The sequence below is a fragment of the Acipenser ruthenus genome, chromosome 12 (assembly GCF_902713425.1).
Source record: "Acipenser ruthenus chromosome 12, fAciRut3.2 maternal haplotype, whole genome shotgun sequence".
In the NCBI taxonomy this organism is placed as follows: domain Eukaryota; kingdom Metazoa; phylum Chordata; class Actinopteri; order Acipenseriformes; family Acipenseridae; genus Acipenser; species Acipenser ruthenus.
In genome coordinates, this window is record NC_081200.1 from 3,171,621 (window position 1) to 3,194,480 (window position 22,860).

Sequence of the window (22,860 nt, forward strand, 5' to 3'; positions counted from 1 at the left end):
TCATAACAATGGGCACGTACTGCATTACATAGCATGATACAGTTGAATGGATTACCATTTTCCATGACACCCTTCACTTGTACATTTTCAGTGTGCAGACCCATTGCAGTCCTCAATATTTCATAGAACGAGGGTCTATATAAGATTTGCTGATGGATTTCCTCAACCTACATTCTATTTGAGTGTCCTATGCAACTGTCCTGTTCCAGTCCCCACTTGACAATGTAGGAATACAACCAACAGGAACACACGTCTGCATGTGGTTTTAGCATTTTATTAACACAATGAATCTCAATAAAGCACATGTCTGGTATAATTCCCCATGCTTTCTATTTTGCGTCCACCACTCCGAAACACATCCGTGCAGCTCTCTTTTCATCACGATTGAATTGGACTTTTTTTTTTTTTATCATGCGTCATTCAACGAAAATTGATTTTTTTTTCCATTCAAGTCTCCAGCCACTTACTTGTGCTTTCCTTGACCAAAATAGGTTTCTAAAATTGTTTCAGTCTATCTACAGAACCATTTATTTATTCCCTTAAGTTGTCACCGAAACACTGCATGCGACAAACCCCTTCGTACTAAACCCTTTATCAGGGTAAAAGAGACCAAATTAGCAGCAACACAATACAGACTATTGGGTATTAATGATGATGATCTATCCTGAGGATCCTGTATTACTGAATGCTTTCTGGAGGTGGATCATCTCCTTTGATGCTATCCCACTTCTTGCTTTTGATGTATCCTTCAATAAATGCTCCCTCCACAATTCTATAACAAAGGCATTGCCTACTTCACTTCCATAACTGCTATCCCTTAAACATGCATCTGGGCTTCTTTGTCCTCCAATGCTCCTCTGCAATGCCGTGAGGGGGACGTTATTAAAGAAAACTATTACTGGGCTTTCATCATTTTCTCCAGTTGCTTTTCAAATATATATTTCTTCAAAATACTCGCTCTGAACTCAAAGGAAAAACTTTAAGAAACTAAGCCAGGTAGATAAACAAGACCTGCAAGTTCCTTCTCCAGTGAAATATCTCAAGCTATTGGTGCAGAGAGATAGGCAGAGGATCAGGATGGAGATTGTGTTGTTCAAGTTCATCACAGATGTGCTCGATTGGATTACAATCCGTGGAAGATGACCACATCAATGGAACAGTGGAGGGGTGTATTATTGTCTTGAAAGTAGCCATCACCATCAGGGCACAAGTGCAGCATTGTTAGGGGACTCTGTCTGCAATGATGCTGAAGTAAACTACAGCATTCTTTCATCCTACCAGAGTAATCAGGGAACCCAGGGTATACCGGGAGAACCCTAACCCCCGTACAGTATGTTACTGCACAAATACAGAAGACAATTAAATATCCAGCGATCTTACAGAAACACAGGCCACTGTAGGGGCAAATATTCAAATCCTATAAAACATGAATAAATCAGGTCACCAAAGAGACTGCTCAATGCAAGTTGCCTTGTTTGTTTTAGGAAGCAAAGAATTATTAATGCTTTCTGATTGGTTGGAAAAGTTTTTGAAACATAATGAGTATCTTCCCTCTAGTATCTAGTTTCATGAAATGTTAAGAAATGGTTAACATGGTTCTTAATGATGTTCTTTTTTGTGCAATTTATGAAGTTTTAGGGCATCTAAGAGTCTTCCAGCACCCCCCGCCCCCTCCCCTTCAAAGTATCTTCGCTATAATTTGCTATTTAAACCATCAATTAAAAAGCCATCAAATTGAAACACTTCATACTTTGTATATGGAACAGTGTTATGATATATACAAACACAGAGGCACAGATTTTGTTTTGTAACAAAACTTTTATTTGCACATTAATATGCACATTAAACTCTGTAAACAGGATCACCATCGCAACATAAAAAAATAAATAAAACATCCAGTAAATAAACAAAGTACTTCCATGCAATGTCCAAACATAACATTACAGACTCGGGAACGACCTTGAACTGACCTCCAGCAGGGGCACTTACACAATACCATTGGTCTTCACAAGTAAGAAGCTCCATTAAGACACAAATTAGGCAAAGGCATTTTTATACAGTAGAAAACAAGTTGTAATGCTTGTTTTTTGTATACTCTTAATATAATGTGTCCTTATTCTACTTGTGCTTAACAGACGTAGGCAATTCACTCTGGTAATACAGAAAGGTTGCAATAAAGGAATAAAAGATTCATTTTGTGGCTAACAAGAATATTTATGAAAGATTAAAAAAGTGTGAGAGACGTATCAAAATACTTTTAGCCAAATGAGTTGACAGCAGAATACAGTCAATGGGAACTACATTGTGGAAATAATTGAGCACATGCCACATTTTTTTTAAATGGAAAACTAGATTAGAAATCCCGCTGTTTGCTGTTTAGTTCAAACCCTTTGGGGGTACCCTTGAGGGGGTAAACATCAGCTTGCATTGTGCACAGCACCTGATTCTATATTTTCTGTGCACTTACATACTGTTGAACTTTGCGTGTAACTGCTGTCACTGTCAGTGAAGCGTTGCTCAGTTCGTTTTGTAAAAGAAGGCTATGATTTGAATCATTGTTTAAATATTTGTGCTTTGACATGCTGTTTTGGGTCAGAGATATCTCAGGTGATTACAAAGGCAAGCTACTGTAGTCCCAGTGACTAATACTGTAGTTCCCATGACTGTACTCATCATACTGGACAGCCACGTTTTTATTATTAAACAATCTAAGAAGTGTAAGGCACAACACCACCACATTTACAAAAACATGTATCACTAGTGAATGCACTTGGCGTTTAAGCTACAGGTCGCTGCACTGTGAAGCCTTGTTGTGAGACTAATACAAGGCACTGCTAGAGTGTGGCACTATTTTACAAGACAGAGCCGCAGTTGCTAGAGAATAGAATGTGGAATGTTGCTTGTGGCAGAAATCTACAGTATGGAACAGTACGTGCGTTGGGTGTTTATCAACTTTCAATCCCAACCCCAATGTACTGCACCATTAAAAACGGCTAATGCACTTGCAATCTGCACAATGGGACTATTTAAATCTGGGTTACTTAAACTCGACTGAAGATCCAATTTGGCACTCATTTGTGGCAAAAATAAACAGCAAATTTACAATATATGGTTCTCTGTAAATATACTGTTGACTTACTGTAGTTTGCATTTTCTTTAACAAACTGGATTTTACTGGCCCCAATCTCAATAAACTATTCACACTTCAATATGCTTTAAGGCTTTAGACAGAGCCTATGTATGGTTAGTATGAAACACAGGTTTAAATTCCCCTTAGTATTTTAATGCTCTGTCCTTGTAAACACAAAACCCGTATACCACCAATACCAAAAAAAAAAAAAAAAAAAAAAAAAAAAAGACATTCAGTGAATTTACATCTAAAACAACCCCTCACATCAGGAATAGATCATTTAAAATGACATTACGGGACACAGAGCTACTCCAATTACAAAGCAGTATTTCTGTCACCTTCTGGAAACATTGTAGCCATTAATATCTTTGCTTGGCAAACAGAATGGAGCGGAGGATTCTGAAGGGGTGCTACTTGTCACATGACAGACAGGCAATGGAAAGGGAACACTTGGCAGTATTTAGCTGGTATAGTTGAAACAGATCATTCTCATTAAATAATAGTGCTGACCACCACGCTATTCCATCAGATCACATTATTTACAAGCAAAATAAAAACAACCATGGGACTTGTATGCAGAGGTCAGTATGTAGAAAAGGTACGGTCCCCGGAAAACAAGGGTCTTCTGCATTGTCACTCCTCTTTAGGTGCAGAAATAAACTATTTGAAAAGAGAAGCAGAACAGTGACAAGTTAGCAGAGCTGCTGTATAACAGTACTCCATGTTCTAAAACAGCACGGAATCCTTCAGGTAACTCATTCGTGTGCAAAACTGTCAAACACATTCACACACTCCTGAACATGGTCCAGATATAAAGGGGCAACACTCTGTCTGAATTAAAAACACGATTCTGCAATTGTACATATTTTTGTAAAAACAAACAAACAAAAAAACATCATACATACATTAAACAGCATAATACAACAAAAGGTCTCATAATTACAAGCGTATCATCCATTACTGTTACATTCAGAAATACAAAAAAAAAAAAAAAAAACTTAATACGTTCATAGATATCGAGAAAGACACTAATCTTGGACTAACTTAGGTAAAGATGTCAAAGGTGGTGCTCACCGGACTCTGTAAATCAGCTGTACATGTTTGTCGTTGAAATTTCTAAATTATACATGTTAAAAGAGTTTTCTTTTGAGAAACACACATACATAGACCATTCAATGCCTGGCTACAGACAACTATTTTAACCCACTTTCTGTGTAAAAGTCTTACATAACACACAGGCCTCCACTGGAATTTTAGTGTTACTACACTTGAGCAGAATCAATCCAGGTTAATAATGTTTATGTAAGTAAAGTGTTGCACCGTAATTGCATACAGGTATGAATCTTCAGGAGGTGTTGCTTCATAACAAACGAGCACATGGGTAGAAGTGTGTGAGCTGAGTGTATATAACAGTGCTGATTCTGTTTACAAGACCCGAACCTGCTCAGTGTTATACAGCCTTTAATATATTCAAGCTACTCAATAGCTGTAACAGAAAACAGGCAGTGAATGCTGCACTCTTATTGGTTCCATAGCGACCAATCGTCTGCCTGCTTCCTTGTACAATAGATCTCAAACAGACAAGCCACTTAGCCATCAGCAGCTTACATAAAGCATATGGTTTTATTTAACTGGGTTACACATTTATATAAGCCACTGATTTATAATGCTTGCTGCTAGCAGTGAAAAAAAATAAGAGCAGATTCTTATCAGATTATATAAAACATATAATATTCAGGTATAGTAATAATAATAATAATAATAATAATAATAATAATAATAATAATAATAATAATAATAATAATAATAATAATGTGTTCTATCTGAACGATTTTTTAAAGTGACTCCACATCATGAATGTGTTATTTTGAATAATCAAGAATTAGGTAAGTTAAACATAATGATGAATATTGTCCTGGGTTAAGTTTGAAATATGAAACATCATGTAATTTATGAGGGAAATGACCATAAGAAACAGGTGCAAGCACAGAAAGTGGAAAATTGGGCCTGCAGTCTTTTTTTCTTTCTTTTTTATGTAAAAAAAATGACCCCCTAATCTATCCAGTAAATAAACAAAATGTAGATATAACATGTGGAATCCCCTCACTACAGACACTTAATATCCTTTCTGTCAAACATTAATGACGAGAGATAACATCATTAACTATCATGAATATACTTTAATTAGGTCGCTCAAGAAGAGACCTGAGTTTTGTGAATTGGGTCCTATATTTAATCATTTGGGCACTGCAAAAAAAAAAAAATATATATATATATATATATATATATATATATATATATATATATATATATATATATATGAGTATATTAAATGTACTTACTGATGATGATAATTAGAATGATTGCACAAACCCCTCCAAGAATGATCATCATCTGTTAAAAAAACAAAAGAATGAATTATTAAATAATACAAATTAAAAATCACAATATGATGATAACGCAATGTACCACCATATTGTCTGAATTCTTTTTTTTGGAGGGGGGTGGGGGTGTAGAATAATCCCATGAGTACTGTTGTGTTTAGGGTCTGATTCGTGTTAAGCTCCACCCTGGATTTCAGGTGGATATCCTGTGCTGATGCAATCCAGGTAGTACCCTGCTACCGTAAAATGCTTTTAAAAATCCAGCAGTGGCTTATCCAGCCTTTCACATCCAATATAAGAAATCTTTTTACTGTGCTTACCTTACAGTTTTTCCACCAGTTCTTCCTCTTCAGTTTGGCTGCACTGGTTTCGAACTGGGAGGCCCCAGCTTGGAGAGCATCAGCGCGGTCATCCAGCTCGGAGAGCTTTGTGTCTCTCTCCATGACCTTCTCCATGTTCATTCTCATCACATCCACCACCTGCAAACAGTCCCACAAAGAGCTTCCACTATCACTGAGTCAGGAGCTTGCAAAACACATACTCCATATACACGGAATGGATTAGTCACTGATGACTCAACTGCACAGCACAGACACATAATGAAAACTTTATACGATGAACATGTGAAAGGAATCAGGGTACTGAAGATCAGAGGAGGAAAATCCACGATTAACATCAGATTTCTGACATAGAATCTACTTTCCACATATAAACTACAACCTTCATTCACAAACATTTAAAATGACATCCTATTATAAAAGTTTATAAAAGTCACTGAATCTTGCCTCATCCCAATTGCTTCCGATGAGTTGAGTTGGTTTAAGAGGCTGCTGCTCTGGCAAACTGAGGGACTTACAAACTAGAGCAGGGGCTGGGGTGGTCCCGGGGTTTAACATGTGGCCCATGGGCAGTATAATGGTAATTATGTGATCTTTCATAGGAATCAACTTAATAGAGATTCCCTATACAGCCCATGTGTTTTACTGTCATCTAATAATTGATCCTTTCTGAGGTCCCAGATTTCAAGAAGACAGGAGTAGGATGCCATCTGCTGGGTGTTTAAAATACTGCAGTATTCAAACTTGGTTATTCTAGTATTTTTATATTCATAGCTAACCTAATACTAAATGTAATAAATCATCCCTGACAAAACACATAGATAATTGGCTGGCGTAAAGTCCCTCAGGGTATATCCACACTTTCTATGGCTTATCTGTTTGACACACTGTGTGAAGTCTGGTACTGGCATAGTTCTCAGGGAACAATGATGCATAAAATGATGACCCACATGGGGTGCTACGTATGACACAGTTATAAGAGTTTAAAAGCAGGTTACAGCCACAGCCACAGCATGTATGGCTATGCCTCAATGACGTCGTTAAATCACCCTAAACTTCAAACACTGGGTAAAACTATGCAGCTACAATTTCAGCAAATGCATACAGGACTTGGCTGAAACATCCTTCAAAAGTTTCCCACAGTAAAAGCATGGCAAAATGTAATAAAGCACAGTGAAAGCAGATGTAAGTATTGTACAGCACAGAGCACCATGGTAAAGCATGTTAAAAAAAATGATGGCATTAAATGTGCATTATAATCAGGGAAAAATCATGGGAAAAGTGCAACAATACAGTGCAGAGATCCTATGGTAAACTTATATAGGAGATAACTTCGGATTCTCTACATCACCTCTGGATTCCTACTACATTTGTTAGATCAACAGAGTGTGATTTTTATCAACACTGGCTCCTGCTGCCTACACTACACCAGGAGAGGCTGGTCCTTCACTCTTAAAAGGTACACTGTGGCCAAACAGGTTTTGAAATGTGTTTTTGAAAAGGGGTCAAGAATGGTAATGAACAGCATGTGTCATTGTTCAAATGAGGGTTAAAAAAAACCAAACTATTTTTTCATTTTGATTCTTTTGTAAACCAGTGTTCATTATTTCTTACATTTCCCTATTTTAATTCCCATGCTGGCATTCATTTGGTACGATTTTAATTTTTTTGCACGTGAAACAGAGATTTAAGAATTTCTATTCAAAATCGAAACTAGTTTTTGTTATAGTTTATTTACATGTCAGACATTGGTAGAAATCCATTTCAATAAATGGCCTCTGTTGCCAGGATGTTCCAGGGGTGGAAGCAGACAGGATACCTGCAATGTATTAATAGCATCAGTTCCTATCCTACAACACAGACGCATCATGGCTTGCACAGTAACCCACTCTCTGAACTCACCTCGTCCACCTGTGCTTGGGACTGCTGGATCCGACGGTTGCTAGTGGTGTTAGGGGGTGGGGGGGGACCCCCAGTCTCTGGATTGGCCGACCCACTGAGGGGTCCTTGTGTAGGGGCTGGAGCTGACCTGAAAACATAAGGTTAACCACAGCAAGGAGGCATTGTGATTAATCAATAGTGCATGGCTCTGCAACTGCAAGAACACCTCCGCCCTCCAGCCTGCACATACAGATTTAATGAAACTGTGCTAATCACAACAGGCAGATGAAATGAAGGTTTGATGGGCATTGTAAGTACACAAAAGTAAGTTTAATTTGAGTCATAATGCATGTTTTTCTGAGAAACTTTTAGTGATGCTGAAATGAATCATGTTGCTAAAAGAGTTCAAAAGAGTGAGTTGAAAAAAAAACATGAATTAGTGGCTGTCTAAAAGTGGCAATTATAGACAAGTGCTGTTTAAATCCATTTGTTCATCAGATTGGGAATTTATTGAAGGGCGTTACGGTAATAACGCTACTGTGCTAGGAATTGGACGAGGACCAAACAGCCTTGTTTGTAAATGTTTGTTTGTTCTTCTGACTGCTTTTTATATGCACCCAATCCAATCCCTCTCTCACTCTCTCACTCTCTCTCACTCAAGGATGTGAACATGTGAAACATGAAACATTGGTATTAATTATTTTCAGGCAGTTGGCTTTCCACCCACTCAGAATCAACTTTTTTTTTTCTAGGATTATGAAAGAAATTTACTTTGAATTAATGATCAGATCAGAAGCTCAGGTGCCTTAGCGAGAGGATTAAATCCTGCTCACTGACTCAATCTGGGCAAGCCATCTACAAGAGGCCTGATCCGACTGATGCTCATCCACTTTCAACTGTCCGAGTGGCCAGAGAAGAGGGGACAGGTGTCAATTTACTGCTCAATGGCAGTCCGTGACAAAGCTAAATTGGATGGATTTGCAGGCAGCTCCGAAGCCAAGAAAAAGAAATTGTACGCCCACATGAAACCGGTGCTGGCAAATGTCAGTATAATTAGCAATGCAAGTAGACAGCACACAGAAATTTGTGTTAGGAGGATGTGTCACCAGTTAATTTCACTGCAGGCTGCAGTCAAGTTTATAGGGGGATCTTCATGTTAGATTCGACATAGACTGCGATGCACACTGTTGAACCAAATGTTGGATCTGGTGTTAACAAGCCAATCGAAAGCTGTGTATGTCAGGCTATATCAGGATACCCTGGCTGCAGCACAGCAGAAGGAATAGGAGGGGTGTGCGAAGGGAACCCCACGAGTTTAGGTTATTAATAGCTGTTGATGTTAAACACAGACAATTGATGGAGAGAGGCATGCAGTGTTCCTACCATTGCAAAGCTAAGATCTTTATCTTTTAACACCCTGTATCTGGCTTCTGTACAGGTTTACCAATGCTGTTTGTCACCATACCGTTTAGGGCAGGTGTGTTATTGCCTTATTGTAATTTCATATTTGACAGTTACTTCTGTTTTTTGAACAGTAATGTTAATGGCTGCAGTCCGGTTCATTTTTCCGAGGTTCGTATGTGGAATCATGTTTCACGGAACGATCCCACTCATTAAGATTTAATCTAACACATGACGGAACTTTGGAAAAACCTTTATTGGATGCCTTGGCAACCAAAAGGGTGCAGGAGATGACTCACTCCATGCCTTGCTGTTAGCTACGGAGGTAATGTGTCAATCAAGTGCAGAGATGCCTTCGACTTCATCAGCTATTAAATACCCCTCACAGAACTCCTTTGTTATAACCCAGCAGTCTGGACACACAGTGTGATATGTATTTGGAGTAGAGACCTATGCTTTCACTGTGTGGTCAGGGCTGGCCAGCGGCAGAAATAGTAAAATCAGAAGCGGAAGACTGCAGTTCCGCGGTTTTTGCACAATGATCAAAATGCCAAAACAATCAAACAAATGAAAAACAGCCCCCAATCAAAGCTGTAATTTCTTGGTTCTTTATAAATGGTGTGGTGTCTTCTCCAGGTGGCTAAATGACTGATTGATCAGCCAACCAGCAACTGCATACCTTGCATTCACAGGTTGTTCAATCAGACAATCAGCCTCCCAAGAAAGACACCACACCAAACCAATTACCTTCTTTAAAACCATGTGGCTGTGCAAAGGCTGGTCATCCTGGCTCCAGGCTGTTCCCCTTCTCAGGCAAGATGGCTGCCAGCCACAGAAACACATATTTTAATGTGCAGGGCCTCTGCCCTGTCCCTGTCTTTTACTAATAATAGAAGGGTTAATTTAATGTCATTAAGAGGTCAGTAAAAGCCATGCCCATGGCACCTAATAAACAATGATATAAAGAGCCACTTTGCTAACAGGGAGCAGTGTAGTGTGCTCAACAGGTGTAGCAAAACAGCAGCTAATTCAGTTAGCCTTCTCCGCATTCAGTGTCATCAGGAAAAGAAAACCATCATTGGAACCTGCAGTTATTAATAAGTTCCACAAAGGATTCCAGCCTGGGCGTTTCCAGCCATGCTGTGTGGGTTGTAGGGGTCCCCTGTGAATCACTGGGAGACCGTTTCCCTTTGCACAGCAACACAGGCCAACATACATAGCCCACTCACCTCCCCCACAGCTGCCTGTCACAGAATGAGAAAGCTCTTATACTTCAAAGTGGTAATCATATTCTTTTTTGAAAAGACACAACCCAATGCAAAATGTTGTGCCTTTAACATTTAATTCAACATTTGATTCACTATTTAATGAATGAATAAATATTCTTTTTATTGGAGGGTAGAATTGTATGATAAAAGTCTGGTGAAGGTTGAAAGCAAACAAAAAACAAACGGTTATTGTAGAGAATGAAAGTGTGACATAAGTAAAAGGGTCCCCATTGTATGAACCAGAAAAAAACATTGTACTGTTAATGAGTTTCACATTCTTATTGCTGCAATTCCAATTGTGTTCTTTGGAACTAGCTGACAGTGACCTCAACGTTGATTCATCTTAAAAAATTTACAATGAAGGTTGCGGTGACATCATACATTTTTTCCCAGGTTATTGAGTACATCCATGGATTTAAAGGGCAACTTGACATGTTTTCCTAATAAATTACTGTGCAACCACAGTAAATTTTCATTGAGATAGAGAAATCTATTAGCCAACAAACATATTTGTTCTTGGTTTCTGCAGAGAAGATCTGACAACAAAAATATAATAACTCAACGCTGCCACCTCTTCTGCAGTTTTCACACATTTTCCTAAAGATGCTTGGAACTATCAACACATCTCCAGATCAAAGGTGTATAATCTTATCACTGAATAAACCTGCACTCAATTTTCAATTACTTTTGAAAAACCCAAATGCTGTCTTATAAAAACCTTATATATGCTCCATATAGGGGGAGAAACTATGTAAAAGGCTGCATGTGATTTGTAAATACATAAATGGGTTATCTTCACGATGCAATCAACGTAGTACCATCCCTGGGTTTCTCAATCACTAGCAATTCAATATCTCTGAAGGTTAATGTTCTGCATATCTGCACAGACAATTAATGTCCGTTTTACATTTTTTATTGTATTGCCCAATTGCTTTAAGGAAGTCATTTTGTTCAAATCTGTCTATGCCGTGCATGACTGTGAAAAACAATGGACATGAATTGAAACAATTCTACAATCACATAAATATGGTTTAATTAAATACATTTTTTTATCTGCTTTTTTTACTGTCTCCTAATAATTTCTGTATTATATGGTGCATGAATGTCACATGGGGGTGTGGGGTGGGTGTGGGGCTGTAGCTTTCGAATCCATAGTCCTGTATGTACTGTAACGGGAACTGCTAGATACAATTCCTGCCTACAGACATGCCCCCTTTGATAAACTACTTGAGTGCTATAAAAGAAACTTTGTATAATCTTAAGCAAACATTCAGACACAAAGATCTAGACAGAAAAGGGCCCGGAATGGTTTCCTCTGTGGTAGGACCCTTATCCTGTGCATAGTATGGTCAATTATTGTTGGATCAAATTTAGAGGGTAAAACCTGTTTTTGATTGGGTGCTTTTGAAGTCATGGTTTGATCAAATTCAAATGAAAAGTCCACTAGATATAGCCTATAGTAACCAATCACAAGCCAGGTATGATTTATCAGCAGAGCACCAAGGGTAATGTTCTGAGAACCTTAATCATTTCTTACAAATAAGTATATTTAGAACAAAATCAGACAGGTTGTTCTGAAGATATAGATAAATACAATGTAAGTAGTGCCTCCACTTGTATAATTTATATACATTAAATGATGTCGTCCTAATGTATTCTATATATGAATGAATGAATCCAGATACTAATCTGGTTATATTTGCGCATTGTATCTCACCGAATACACTGGAATCCGCTTTTTATTCCTCATCAGAGCTTGTCAACATGTCTCTCAGTATGTGGCTTCCTGATTTATTTATAGAACTATTGATAAACCCAGCTGATGAATTCAGGGATGAGTCATCAGTCATTAAATAAGGCAGCTTTGGTTACTGCTCGTGGTCAGACTGCAAATGTTCTTGCTTCACACAAATTACAACAGCAATCAAAAAAGAGAAAATATATGCTCTTCAGTAAATTTCACAGCATGCTTTAACACCTATTAAGAAAAATGCATACAATGCAGCTGAACTCTCTTCAGATTTAAAATGGCATTTTCATGACCCAACAGAATGTGTATTTAATTTATTAAAGTAAATCTTCATAAATATTAGAAGAGATTTGATTTGCTTTTATGCTAATACTGTACATCTTGTTTTTGACAGACCAATAGTTCTGAAACATCAGATTTTTTTCAATGCTTTTGATGTAAACAGACATAACGTTTACACAAACTCATTCCAAAAATATGAGTCACCAATGGACTTTCAGGTGAAGCACTACATGTTAATGACTTCTATTGAGCAAGTGCATAGATTTAGTGAATCTAAGAAGTTATATTTGAAACCATTATTTTTTTGCAATCAATGCATGTCATATATCCCACCTCTGTTAATGCATTAAACATCCTCAGGCTACACTGGGGGAGTTTCCTTGCGTGGTTATTTACACGTGAAGTGGCGATGCGCCTGCACGTTCGGGAGAGCAGCTCGACAGGATCAGGCTTGTGGTTGAAAATAAACCTGAAATGTACGGGGCCTTTTTTCTTTTGGCTCGAGCACAATGTCTGGAGTAAAATTAGAACACACATGGAAACTCCCCATTGCGGTCTGGAATTGTGATTGAGCATGTAACATAGGTATCAGTGCAGCTGAAAAAACAGAACTCCTTGCACGTCCACAGGATGCAAAATAGCACAAGGTACATAAATGTCTACTCTTAATTTAATGGAAACCAGACAAAAGCATTCATTAGCAAATCACACAGGGACTCCTATATAGTCACAGTTTGTGAAAAGTTCAATCAACTCGGGCGAGAATAAAGCTTTCAGACAATCATTGGCTCAGGCAATCAGTACCTTGAACTTTCATTGGCTCAGACAATTAGTAACCTTGAAGATTCTGAGCTACCTTGAGAAAAGGAATGCCTGTAGCAAGCTTCATTAGAATACAATATATATATATATATATATATATATATATATATATATATATATATATATATATATATATAAAAATCAGGAACAGGCAGCTGGGGTGGGGGTGCTGACCAACACACAAAAGGGTCACCAAGCACACACATGTGGAACAGACAGAGCTATAAGAGAGTTATACATGGCAGAGCTCAATTGCCAGATCTCAATTCCATCTCATTGCTGTGTGTAATAAGATGGGTTGGAGGGACAATGCACATGCAAGTAAAGATCCCTCAGAACCACATGCTTGGTTTCCAGTTCTCCACAGATCTATACAACACAATAACACAGCCTTCACATGCAACACTACTGTTCCATATGCTTATGATTGTTTTAAACTTAAAAATATGTATTTTTGCAAAAGTGATGCTTTAGACAACTGTACTGCGTAGGGGTATCAGACGACAGCAACACAGCATGTATCAGATATGTAGGGTGGATGTTTAGTTCTTTCTCTAGACTAAACATCCATGGCAACATTAAGTGACTCTTTAACATACTTCGGTCAGTAAATTTTTGCTCCTGAAACGACTGTGAGCGAGGACTAGAAAAACAAAGCTAAAAATTGCGCAGAAGAAATAAAAATCGCAATACTTATACCCACACAGCACCCCCTATTAGTACTATTTGGCGCGCACGCATGCGTCAGCGTCACACCACTTTTTGCTTTTCTTTGGGGACAATAGAAGTAAACACACTCAATAAATAAGGGTGTTATCCAAAATCTCGACGTGCTGTCAATTAAATGTATCCAGCTAAAAATGGGCAATTATTCTGCATCTCACGGTTATGCTACCCCACCCCCTCGCAACAAGTTAAAATGTTACTTATTGAACTTTTTAAACCGCATGTGCAATAAAATAAAATAAACAATAAAATAAATAAAGATAAAATCACTTAACAGACTATTATTCAGACTTAAACGATCACATTTGCAATTATAATACAATTGTTCCAGCCCACTACATTTTTCAAGTCACCTCGCGGCGTTACCTGTTTGATTCAGCACCATCACTTAAGAACAGCAACCCAAATTCGCATCACGCCTACTTCGTGTTTGTATCAAGCAGTTAAAGTTATCATAACGTTATCCCACATGCTTTAACGCGTTTTCGTGTTCTAAGCAACTGATCTGTACTTACATCGCTTCTTAGATAGTTTGACGCCGCCTGTTACACAGCAAAACAACTCTCGCTCTGCTGCAGCAGCTAACAAAGATGGCTTTTGAATACTGTAAAACCAGTGACGTCCTCGACATCCGGGTACTTTTCAGCTGTAGCGGACGAAAATGGTGTCGGAGTTTACAAATACAGATTTCAACCTGTTACACCGCCCTTAAAATGATTATGCTACAAAAAATAAATGCACCTACGGCAAAGACATGTAATAGCAAACGGGACGAGAAAATGTATAGTGTATATTATTGACGTAAAGAACATATAATGTCAACAAATGAAACAAAAAAAATGTGTAATTGTATGAAAAAAATAATTAATTTTAGGTCAGGTGCATGTTTAGCTATATTTTAAGTTTCTGTGTCTTTGTTTTCCGAATTGCTGGGGCAGGGAGTCATTTTTGAGAAAGATAAATAAAAACGCTTGCACCACCCCAGTTACCACCAACCTAACGGTACTTAATATAAACTAGTCCAAGCGTGGCTAAACGAGGGTCGGTGAAATCCGCCTTTAATGGTTAATAACCTTCTGCTCAAATGCTCTGGTAGAATTATTAATAGCTGTATTACATTTACTTTAAAATCCAAGCAAACGCATTTCACAGCACCGGATGTGTGGGTTACTCTCATTCATACAACACGATTGCTTCTGCTAATCCTCAACCTGTACAGTTGCTTTGAAAGCTCTATATACATCGAGCTACACTTACGTGGGTATTCATTTACGCGGTGACGTCTGCGTGACAGTTGTTTATGATAGGGTAGGTGGTTTTCTGGAGACTACAGGCATTTTCATAGGACCTCAATGATTTTATATATATATATATATATATATATATATATATATATATATATATATATATATATATATATAGGGTGGGAGTAAATACCTGCCCTGAAATGGTCTATAAGGTGTAGGACCATCAATGATATCCAGCTTTGATCATTATGATGTATTTATTAGCAGACAGCCTTATCCAGGGCGACTTACAAGTGTTACATGATTTGACATGATTATCTGTTTTGGATGGATGCATGATAATTCTTTAACACTGTTTACTTGCACTGTGAGGTTTAAAATTACCATTTTATCTAGTCACAAGATAACAGACTTCAGAGCTTGCTTGGGCTTTGTTGTCCCTTCATGATTCTCCTATTCGAGCCCTTCCTTTGAAGACTGAATGTAAAAGCATACGCTATTGAAAACATAAATATGTTAGTACTTCTAACACTGAAGGAAATGTGTCTGCTTCAGAACATTTGGAAATGGGGCATTAAAGTTTCAATTTAAAAGAGGATCTTCTCTTATTTGGCTCAGATGTGATGTTCTGTGCAATGGAAACCCTCTACCAAGGATTAAAAAAACTAAAAATATATTTTCATAAGGGCAATGAATTTTGAAATGTGCATCCATTTGGTTGTGGAAAACAAGATGCTATGATACTGCAATTGCTGAGCAGAAAATGTGCCCGTGGCTCACAAAGCATGCGACGATGGCACTGCCAAGCAGCTATTTCATGATCAGCTTCATGTGCGCTAGACAGAGCAATGCAGTATCAACACAATTCAAGAGTTCTTTCTGTACAAACTCCTTCATTGTGTACTGCTGCTGGCCCAGATTCCAAAATCCATCTACCGTGGATCAATAGCATTTTCTGGTATTAATCTACTGAATGGCAAATGAATATTGTAAAAAGGCAATCAAATAAATAAAATGACTTTTTCCCCAGAATATAAGAAAATAAATGTAAAAAATACTTTAATAAAGCGTATGAAACAAAAACAAAAAGCCTGCCCAGAGGCATACAGATTTCAAATGCTCAGCGTCAACAACAAATACAAGCTACCAGTGTGAATCAACAGCAGGACAGGAGAAAAAAAAGAAAAAAACAAACACACACTACAGTTTCTTGGAACCAGCTTCTCGTATTGCACAAATCGACAGCCAATGATCGAGGAGCACCTCAAAAAACATACCTTTAGAAATAAATTAGTACAAGAAGATTAACAAACTCTGTATCCCTGTTGCTTTTTACACTACAGCAGAGATATAAAAAGGGTACATGTCATAAATATTGCTTTTGCATATATTATAGCAAGCAATAAACAGGGAAGTACGTAGTTTGTGGTACTTTGGTCCAGGGTTCGAGTTTCCCCTCAGAGCCGAGATCAATCCCAGTTAGACTTCATGCTGACAACCAATCTGAGAACCCAAGAGACCGACCAGGGTTCATAATACAAAAAATCATCATAAACCTGGTGGATCTCCCATCTTACCTTTTCAGAAACTAAAGTGACAAAACCAATGAGAGCACCATAACACTGTCTGTTAGTTCGTTACTGGGTATGTCCCTATGAAAGATGTCCTGACTTCTTGCCATACAAGTGCACTGAAACTATTTGATTAGCAACAGTGAGACAATCGTCAAAGTTACTTAGTGTTGAAAGAAGAGTTTGTGATTAGAACAAACGTATCCATCCTTTTTTTTTTGTTGGTTTCAGATTTATTACAATGTTTAAAGGTCCATTGTAACTATGTCACGTTTCAATTAAAATAAAGCCTCAAAACCTAGAGACATCGTTACAGTATAATTTGTCACATATTTCTTTACATCCGTTCCTCACATACCAGGTCATTAAAAATAAAGGAAAACGAAGAAACCAGTAGCGCTCGGCGTGCAAATTCAGCAATGGATGATTACTCACTATATACAGATATGTAGAAAAAACAAAAAGAAAAAAAATCATCTTGGTCAAGCTTTGAACAAGCAGAGTGAAGCTCAGAGTGCAACGATTGGGGTTATTCACATCCAGTCTGTGTCTCGGTCACATTATTTTGGTCCAGACGGCAGCTGATCCCTTTTTTGAAAAGCAACGTCCCCTGGTCATCTCAGTGTGGTTCAGTGATCGCTAGGACCTGTTGTCTTTCGCCACGTTATGTGCCATCCAGTTCACTTTAGTGGTCCAGCTCTCACGGAGCGCTTCATCAAACTTCTGCCTGAACTGTTTCAATGCATCCTCGTCGGTTTTCCCCAGGGCAAGAGAATCCTAAAAGGGAAAAAAAGAGGGGATTTAAAAGGACACCTCCTGCTACGGTACAGCTGTTAAAACAGAATAGATAGTATACAGTATTTGACTGGACCAACAAAGTGAAGAGTGTGTGACGGTCTCAACCTAACTGCAATTGTTAGCCATTGTAGCTACCAAAGGTTTTTCCAATATTATTCTAAAAAGTTTTTCCAATATTAGAACAGCAAAGAACATTCAAAAGAGGAGGTAAAATGTCTAAAAGACACAATCATTGACGAAGAGAAAAAAATAGCAAATATACTAAATGATTACTTTTCACAAGTTTTTACAAAGGAGGATATGGACAACATGCCCCACATGTCGACCTTTTCCTATCCAGTCTTAAATAACTTTAGCATAACAGAGGCAGAAGTGTTAAAGGGACTAGGAGCTCTTAAAATAAACAAATCCCTCCCAATAGTATTTAAAGAAATTAAAGAAGTTATTTACAAACCGCTAACCAAGACCATGCAACAGTCTCTTGACACAGGGGTTGTACCAACAGACTGGAAAATTGCAAACGTAATACCGATCCACAAAAAGGGAGACAAAACCGAACAAGTTAACAACAGACCAATAAGCCTGACTTCTATTATATGTAAACTATAATAAGATCCAAAATGGAAAATGACCTATATGGTAACAGTATCCTGGGAGACAGCCAGCATGGTTTCAGGAAAGGGAGATTGTGTCTAACTAACTTGCTTGATTTTTTTTGAGGATGCAACATCGCCAATGGATAATTGCAAAGCATATGACATGGTTTATTTAGATTTCCAGAAAGCTTTTGACAAAGTCCTGCATAAAAGATTAATTTTCAAACTGAACACAGTAGGGATTCAAGGAAATGCATGCACATGGATTAGGGAGTGGTGATTAGAGGAGAAACCTCAAAATGGAGCGAGGTAACCAGTGGAGTACTACAGGGATCAGTTTTAGGTCCTCTGCTATTCCTAATCTACATTAATGATGCAGTCGAGACTGTGTCCACATTGTGTCCTGTGTCGAGAGGGGCTGTCCTAGGGTCCGTATCCTGTGACAGACAAAGAGCTGGTCAGAATGACGCAGAGCTCTTGTCCTATCCATGTAGCACCTCAACGCCTGCACCGGGTAGAGGAAATTCAATCTCCTATCCTCCTCCGAAGAAAACGGAGGTGGATGGAAAGACTCCAGTTCCACAGACTGGTTCATGTAGAAGGCTGTGATCATCTTAGGGAGGAAAGCAGGTTTTGTACGTAGTGACAACCCGCTGCTATCGTCCCTGCTCACTGACCCGCTTTGCAGAGGCGATAGCCAAGAGAAAGGCTGTCTTCATAGACAGATACTTCAACTCTATGAAGTGTATGGGCTCAAAACGGGGCCTTCATGAGAGTCTCCAGTACAATATCAATGCTCCATTCGGGAAGAACGACCTTGCTTGGAGGGCGTAATCGCCGAGCACCCTTGAGAAATCGGATTGCCAGGAAATGCGCACCCGGAGATGCAGAATCAACGGGGCCATGGCACGCAGAAATGGCCGCCAAGTACAACTTCAGTGTAGAAGGTGACCTACCGGCATTGAGCAGTTCTTGCAGAAACAGAAACTGGCATGGGGCAAGAGACTGGGTCATGACCCTTAGTCAGACACCAGTTCTGAAAATATCTCCATTTGTAGGCATATGTGGAGCCTGCCCTAGTGTTCTGCAACGTACCCACGACCGATAGCCCTAGGGCTGACCAGCAGTTCCCTTCAGCGGCCAGACCCATAATTGGAACATGCCTGGTTTCGAATGCCAGAGAGTGCCTCTTGCCTGACTGAGGAGATCCAGGCAAAGCGGGATCTCCCAGGGCTGGCTTTGTAAGAGCTGGCATTGGGTCGAAAACCAGATTTTCCTGTGCCACCAGGGGGGCCACTAGGAGAACTGTCGCCTTCTCTAACCAGACCTTCTGTAGGAAGGTCGGAAGCAACGCTATCAGCGGGAACGTGTTAAGGAGCATCCTCGGCCACTCGTGGGATAGGGCGTCTACGCCTAGTGGACTGCCTAAGCAGCAGAGGGAGTACCACAGGGGACAGTGTGTCATCTCCGCCAAGACGATGAGATCAACCTGCGCCTTCACAAATCGTTCCAAAATGCGCTCCACCACCTGAGGGTGGAGCCACCACTCTGACGGATGCGCACCCTCCATCGAAAGGAGGTCCGCCATCCAGTTCACTACTCCAGGAAGATGCGTCACCCGTAGGGACAGCAGGTTCCTTTGAGCCCAAATCAAGAGCCAGAAGGCAATGTGATGCAACCCCGGAGACCGGAGGACACCCTGGTGGCTGATATACGCCACCGCAACACCGGGAGAAAGTGCTGGAGGGCAAGGAAAACAGCCTGCAACTCCAGCATGTTTAATGTGCAGGGACGTCCATCGGCCTGACCAGGTTCCGCGGCTCAACCAGCCCCACGTCGGAGCATGGGGAGGGAGTAGCGCGGCCACTTGCCAAGACGCCTCACGTTCTCGGTGGGAGCGCTCAGGATCTCCTCGACAGCCGACCCAAAGGTATGCCACAGGGAAATCGGCGCATCTAACAGCGCCGCCTTATCCACATCGGGGAACCTCGCTTGCGACAGCCACAGCTGTCCGCAAGCTACTTCAAGGGTTGCCAGGCTCCGGCCTAGGGCTTGCCCTGGAAGGCCGGAGATCTGGAGCAGCATGCTGGAGATGAGACGGGACTGAGGACATCAGCACAGGAAGGAGCCTATCGCCAGCTCTGATATAAAGAGCTCAGCGATTACCTACCAATAGGAAGGCATATCCCATAAATATGTTTTGGTGGTCGTCTTCGATTTAAACAGATTTTAAAATAAATAACAATAGTTTTGTGACTGTCCAACAGTGGCAGCATAGATAATAAATGGGGGGCAGGGGGGAGTAGTAGTAGTACAAACCTTAAGGTACTGAATGTCTTTGACCGAGGTGAGCTCGGGGAGGCCTGCGGTCAGCATCAGTGCAAACAGGGTGATGAACAGGTTTCCATTCTTCCGCAGGATCAAGTAGGCCTCTTCACAGTACTGACGAAACCTAGCAGAGACCAAGCAAACATGTACAGCAGTCAGAGCTACTCCCAGTACAGCAGCTGATGAGATCTGAACTCGGAGCACCACACTGCTGAACAGCTAAACTCAAACTGACTGAAATGAAACCAGAAAGACACCTGCCTGCCAAACTTCTCAGTGTTCCCAGTCTTCCCTTGCTGAATGACGTGGATGAAGTCGTAGGTGAGGATAAAAGGCACGCGCTCTCTTTTGATTCCGAACTTGGATTTGAAGTTACCAAGGATATGCCCAAAGTCTATGTGGAACAGCTATAAAATAAGATAGATAGACGCAAATAAAAATACATGCATAAAATAATTAAATCCATAAAATCAATCTGCGACTGATTGTTAAATCAGGTGACTCCGCAGCACTTCTCTCTGAGGACTACAATTTTGAGTCTTGTATTCGGACACATTCTAGTTAAGAATACTAGAAAAAGTACAGAGACCAATGCATGCACAAACTACTATTCTAAATACAACACATCCTCTTGACCGAAAAAAAAAAAAAAAAACAACACACTGAGCCATGAGATGGTGCTGTTGTGCTGGCCAGAATTTTTTTTAAACTAAAATGCTGCATAAGGAAAAACAGTATTAACAAGTGTAGCCAGCAACGGAATACGTTACCTGAACTTCGAAAAGTCTGTGAGTGAAATAATAAAAGCTGTATTTGTGTACAAAACCCTACCTGTCCGGTACTTCTGACCATGATGTTGTCACTGTGTCTGTCACCGATGCCAAGCACATAAGTAGCTACACAGTAACCAGCACAAGACAATGTAAACTCTTCGATGGCTCGCTCCAAGGCATCTCTGCAAAGCAAACCGGACAAAAAACGACTGAGGATTACAGTTACCAGGACGTCAGGTCTGGAGACACTACCACACCACGCATTAAAACATCCACAGAGAGCTGCATCAAAAAGCAGAATAGAAATGAATTGAAATCCGTTTCAATGCTAAAAGAACAGTGTGCAGGCCTGCTTTATACACAAGGACATGTTTGACAGTCATTACCCAGAATTCTTCTCTTTGAGCCAGTTCAGAAGAGCGTCCTTGTTGAAAGCTGCGGTCGCGGCCACGTTGCTGTTTGTCAGCTGAATGTTGGCGATAGTTTCAGACGCTGACACCACCTCAATTAAGCCAGATTTGTCTCCGGTTGCTAGGCAACCATAAGGCACAATTCTGTAAAAAACACAAAACATATAACAAATACAGTCGTCAGCAGAATACATGCAAACCAATGTTTTTCTGCAATTTCTGCTATAAAACAGCAGGTGGTGCCGTGTTTTAATTACTAAAGTAAAATCCAAACAACTCTGTATAAATGAATAAAAGTATGCCAATGGTGGTTTTGGGGAGTAAAATTCATATTGTGGATATGACAAAACCCATCCATTTGTCTGTACAAATGTTGTACTCGTTACACACAGTTTATAACATTCCTGGGCAATTAGAGTTTATTATTATTATTAAATATTGAAAACTTTTTTTTTTTTTTTTTTTTATTAGTTTTGCAGTTTTAATTTATAAACTCAAGAGATCACACACAAATTCAGGGATGAAAATAAGACTCATATTGCATAGCACTTTCACCCATTCCAGGTTTTACTACAAGCTTGATTAACCACAATGTACAGGTAAACAAGTTCAGGTGCGTCTTACTAAACTTCTAGTAAAACCAGGAATGGACCAACCTGCTTTGCAATGGGAGTCTGATTTCCATCCCTGCATGCTTGTGTATGCTGTATCACTGCCTTCACCAAAAGAATAATCCCCCCATTCATGCATTTCTACGAGAGAGAATGCTTGTCTTCATTGAACAGAATTCGTTTGTGAAGTAGTCCAGCTCTCTGTGGCTGTCAGGCAGCATTATCTCAAAACAGGGGCCTGACAGATCTGGGACTGGGGCTGCAGATCGGAAAGCGCCCCGAGAGATGAAACCCTTGCGCTGCAGATTGAGTTCAATAAGAAGCTGATTAAGAAAGGATCGCGAGTCTGGGAGACATGTGGAACCACTGCCTGTCTTATCACAAAATGACAAACCCGCGCCAAGAGTGGGAAGGTCAGGGGGTCTGGCTGGCACTCTTCCATGGCATTTCAAGCTTGCCTCGCTTGCTGCTGCTTCCCTGGGCTTCCCTCCAACTACTTCCCTTCAACAGCCAGAAAGGATGAAAGCTCTCTGCTCCCCAGAGG

At 39.8% G+C, this 22,860-nt stretch overlaps 2 protein-coding genes across 9 annotated transcripts in view; both read right to left on the reverse strand.

The window, feature by feature from the left end:
* Positions 1 to 1,804: 1,804 nt before the first annotated feature.
* Positions 1,805 to 14,616, reverse strand: LOC117417453 (vesicle-associated membrane protein 2-like). Its single transcript, XM_034029614.3, has 5 exons — positions 14,498 to 14,616; positions 7,755 to 7,881; positions 5,835 to 5,993; positions 5,473 to 5,524; positions 1,805 to 3,790 (listed from the first exon to the last, which is right to left on the reverse strand). Coding segments are annotated over exons 1-5 (357 nt in total). The 5' UTR covers positions 14,500 to 14,616; the 3' UTR covers positions 1,805 to 3,773.
* Positions 14,617 to 16,263: 1,647 nt separating this feature from the next.
* The window catches only part of LOC117417151 (phosphatidylinositol 4,5-bisphosphate 3-kinase catalytic subunit beta isoform-like), a 51,825-nt gene continuing 45,228 nt past the window's right edge, over positions 16,264 to 22,860 (reverse strand). For all 8 annotated transcript variants that reach the window (XM_059034339.1, XM_059034337.1, XM_059034334.1 and 5 more), the window contains 5 exons: positions 21,682 to 21,849; positions 21,354 to 21,477; positions 20,784 to 20,929; positions 20,514 to 20,646; positions 16,264 to 17,577 (listed from right to left, as the gene is read on the reverse strand). In XM_059034339.1, the coding sequence (XP_058890322.1) occupies positions 17,440 to 17,577; positions 20,514 to 20,646; positions 20,784 to 20,929; positions 21,354 to 21,477; positions 21,682 to 21,849 (709 nt within the window). In that variant the 3' untranslated portion in view covers positions 16,264 to 17,439. The remainder of the gene's footprint in view (positions 17,578 to 20,513; positions 20,647 to 20,783; positions 20,930 to 21,353; positions 21,478 to 21,681; positions 21,850 to 22,860) is intronic.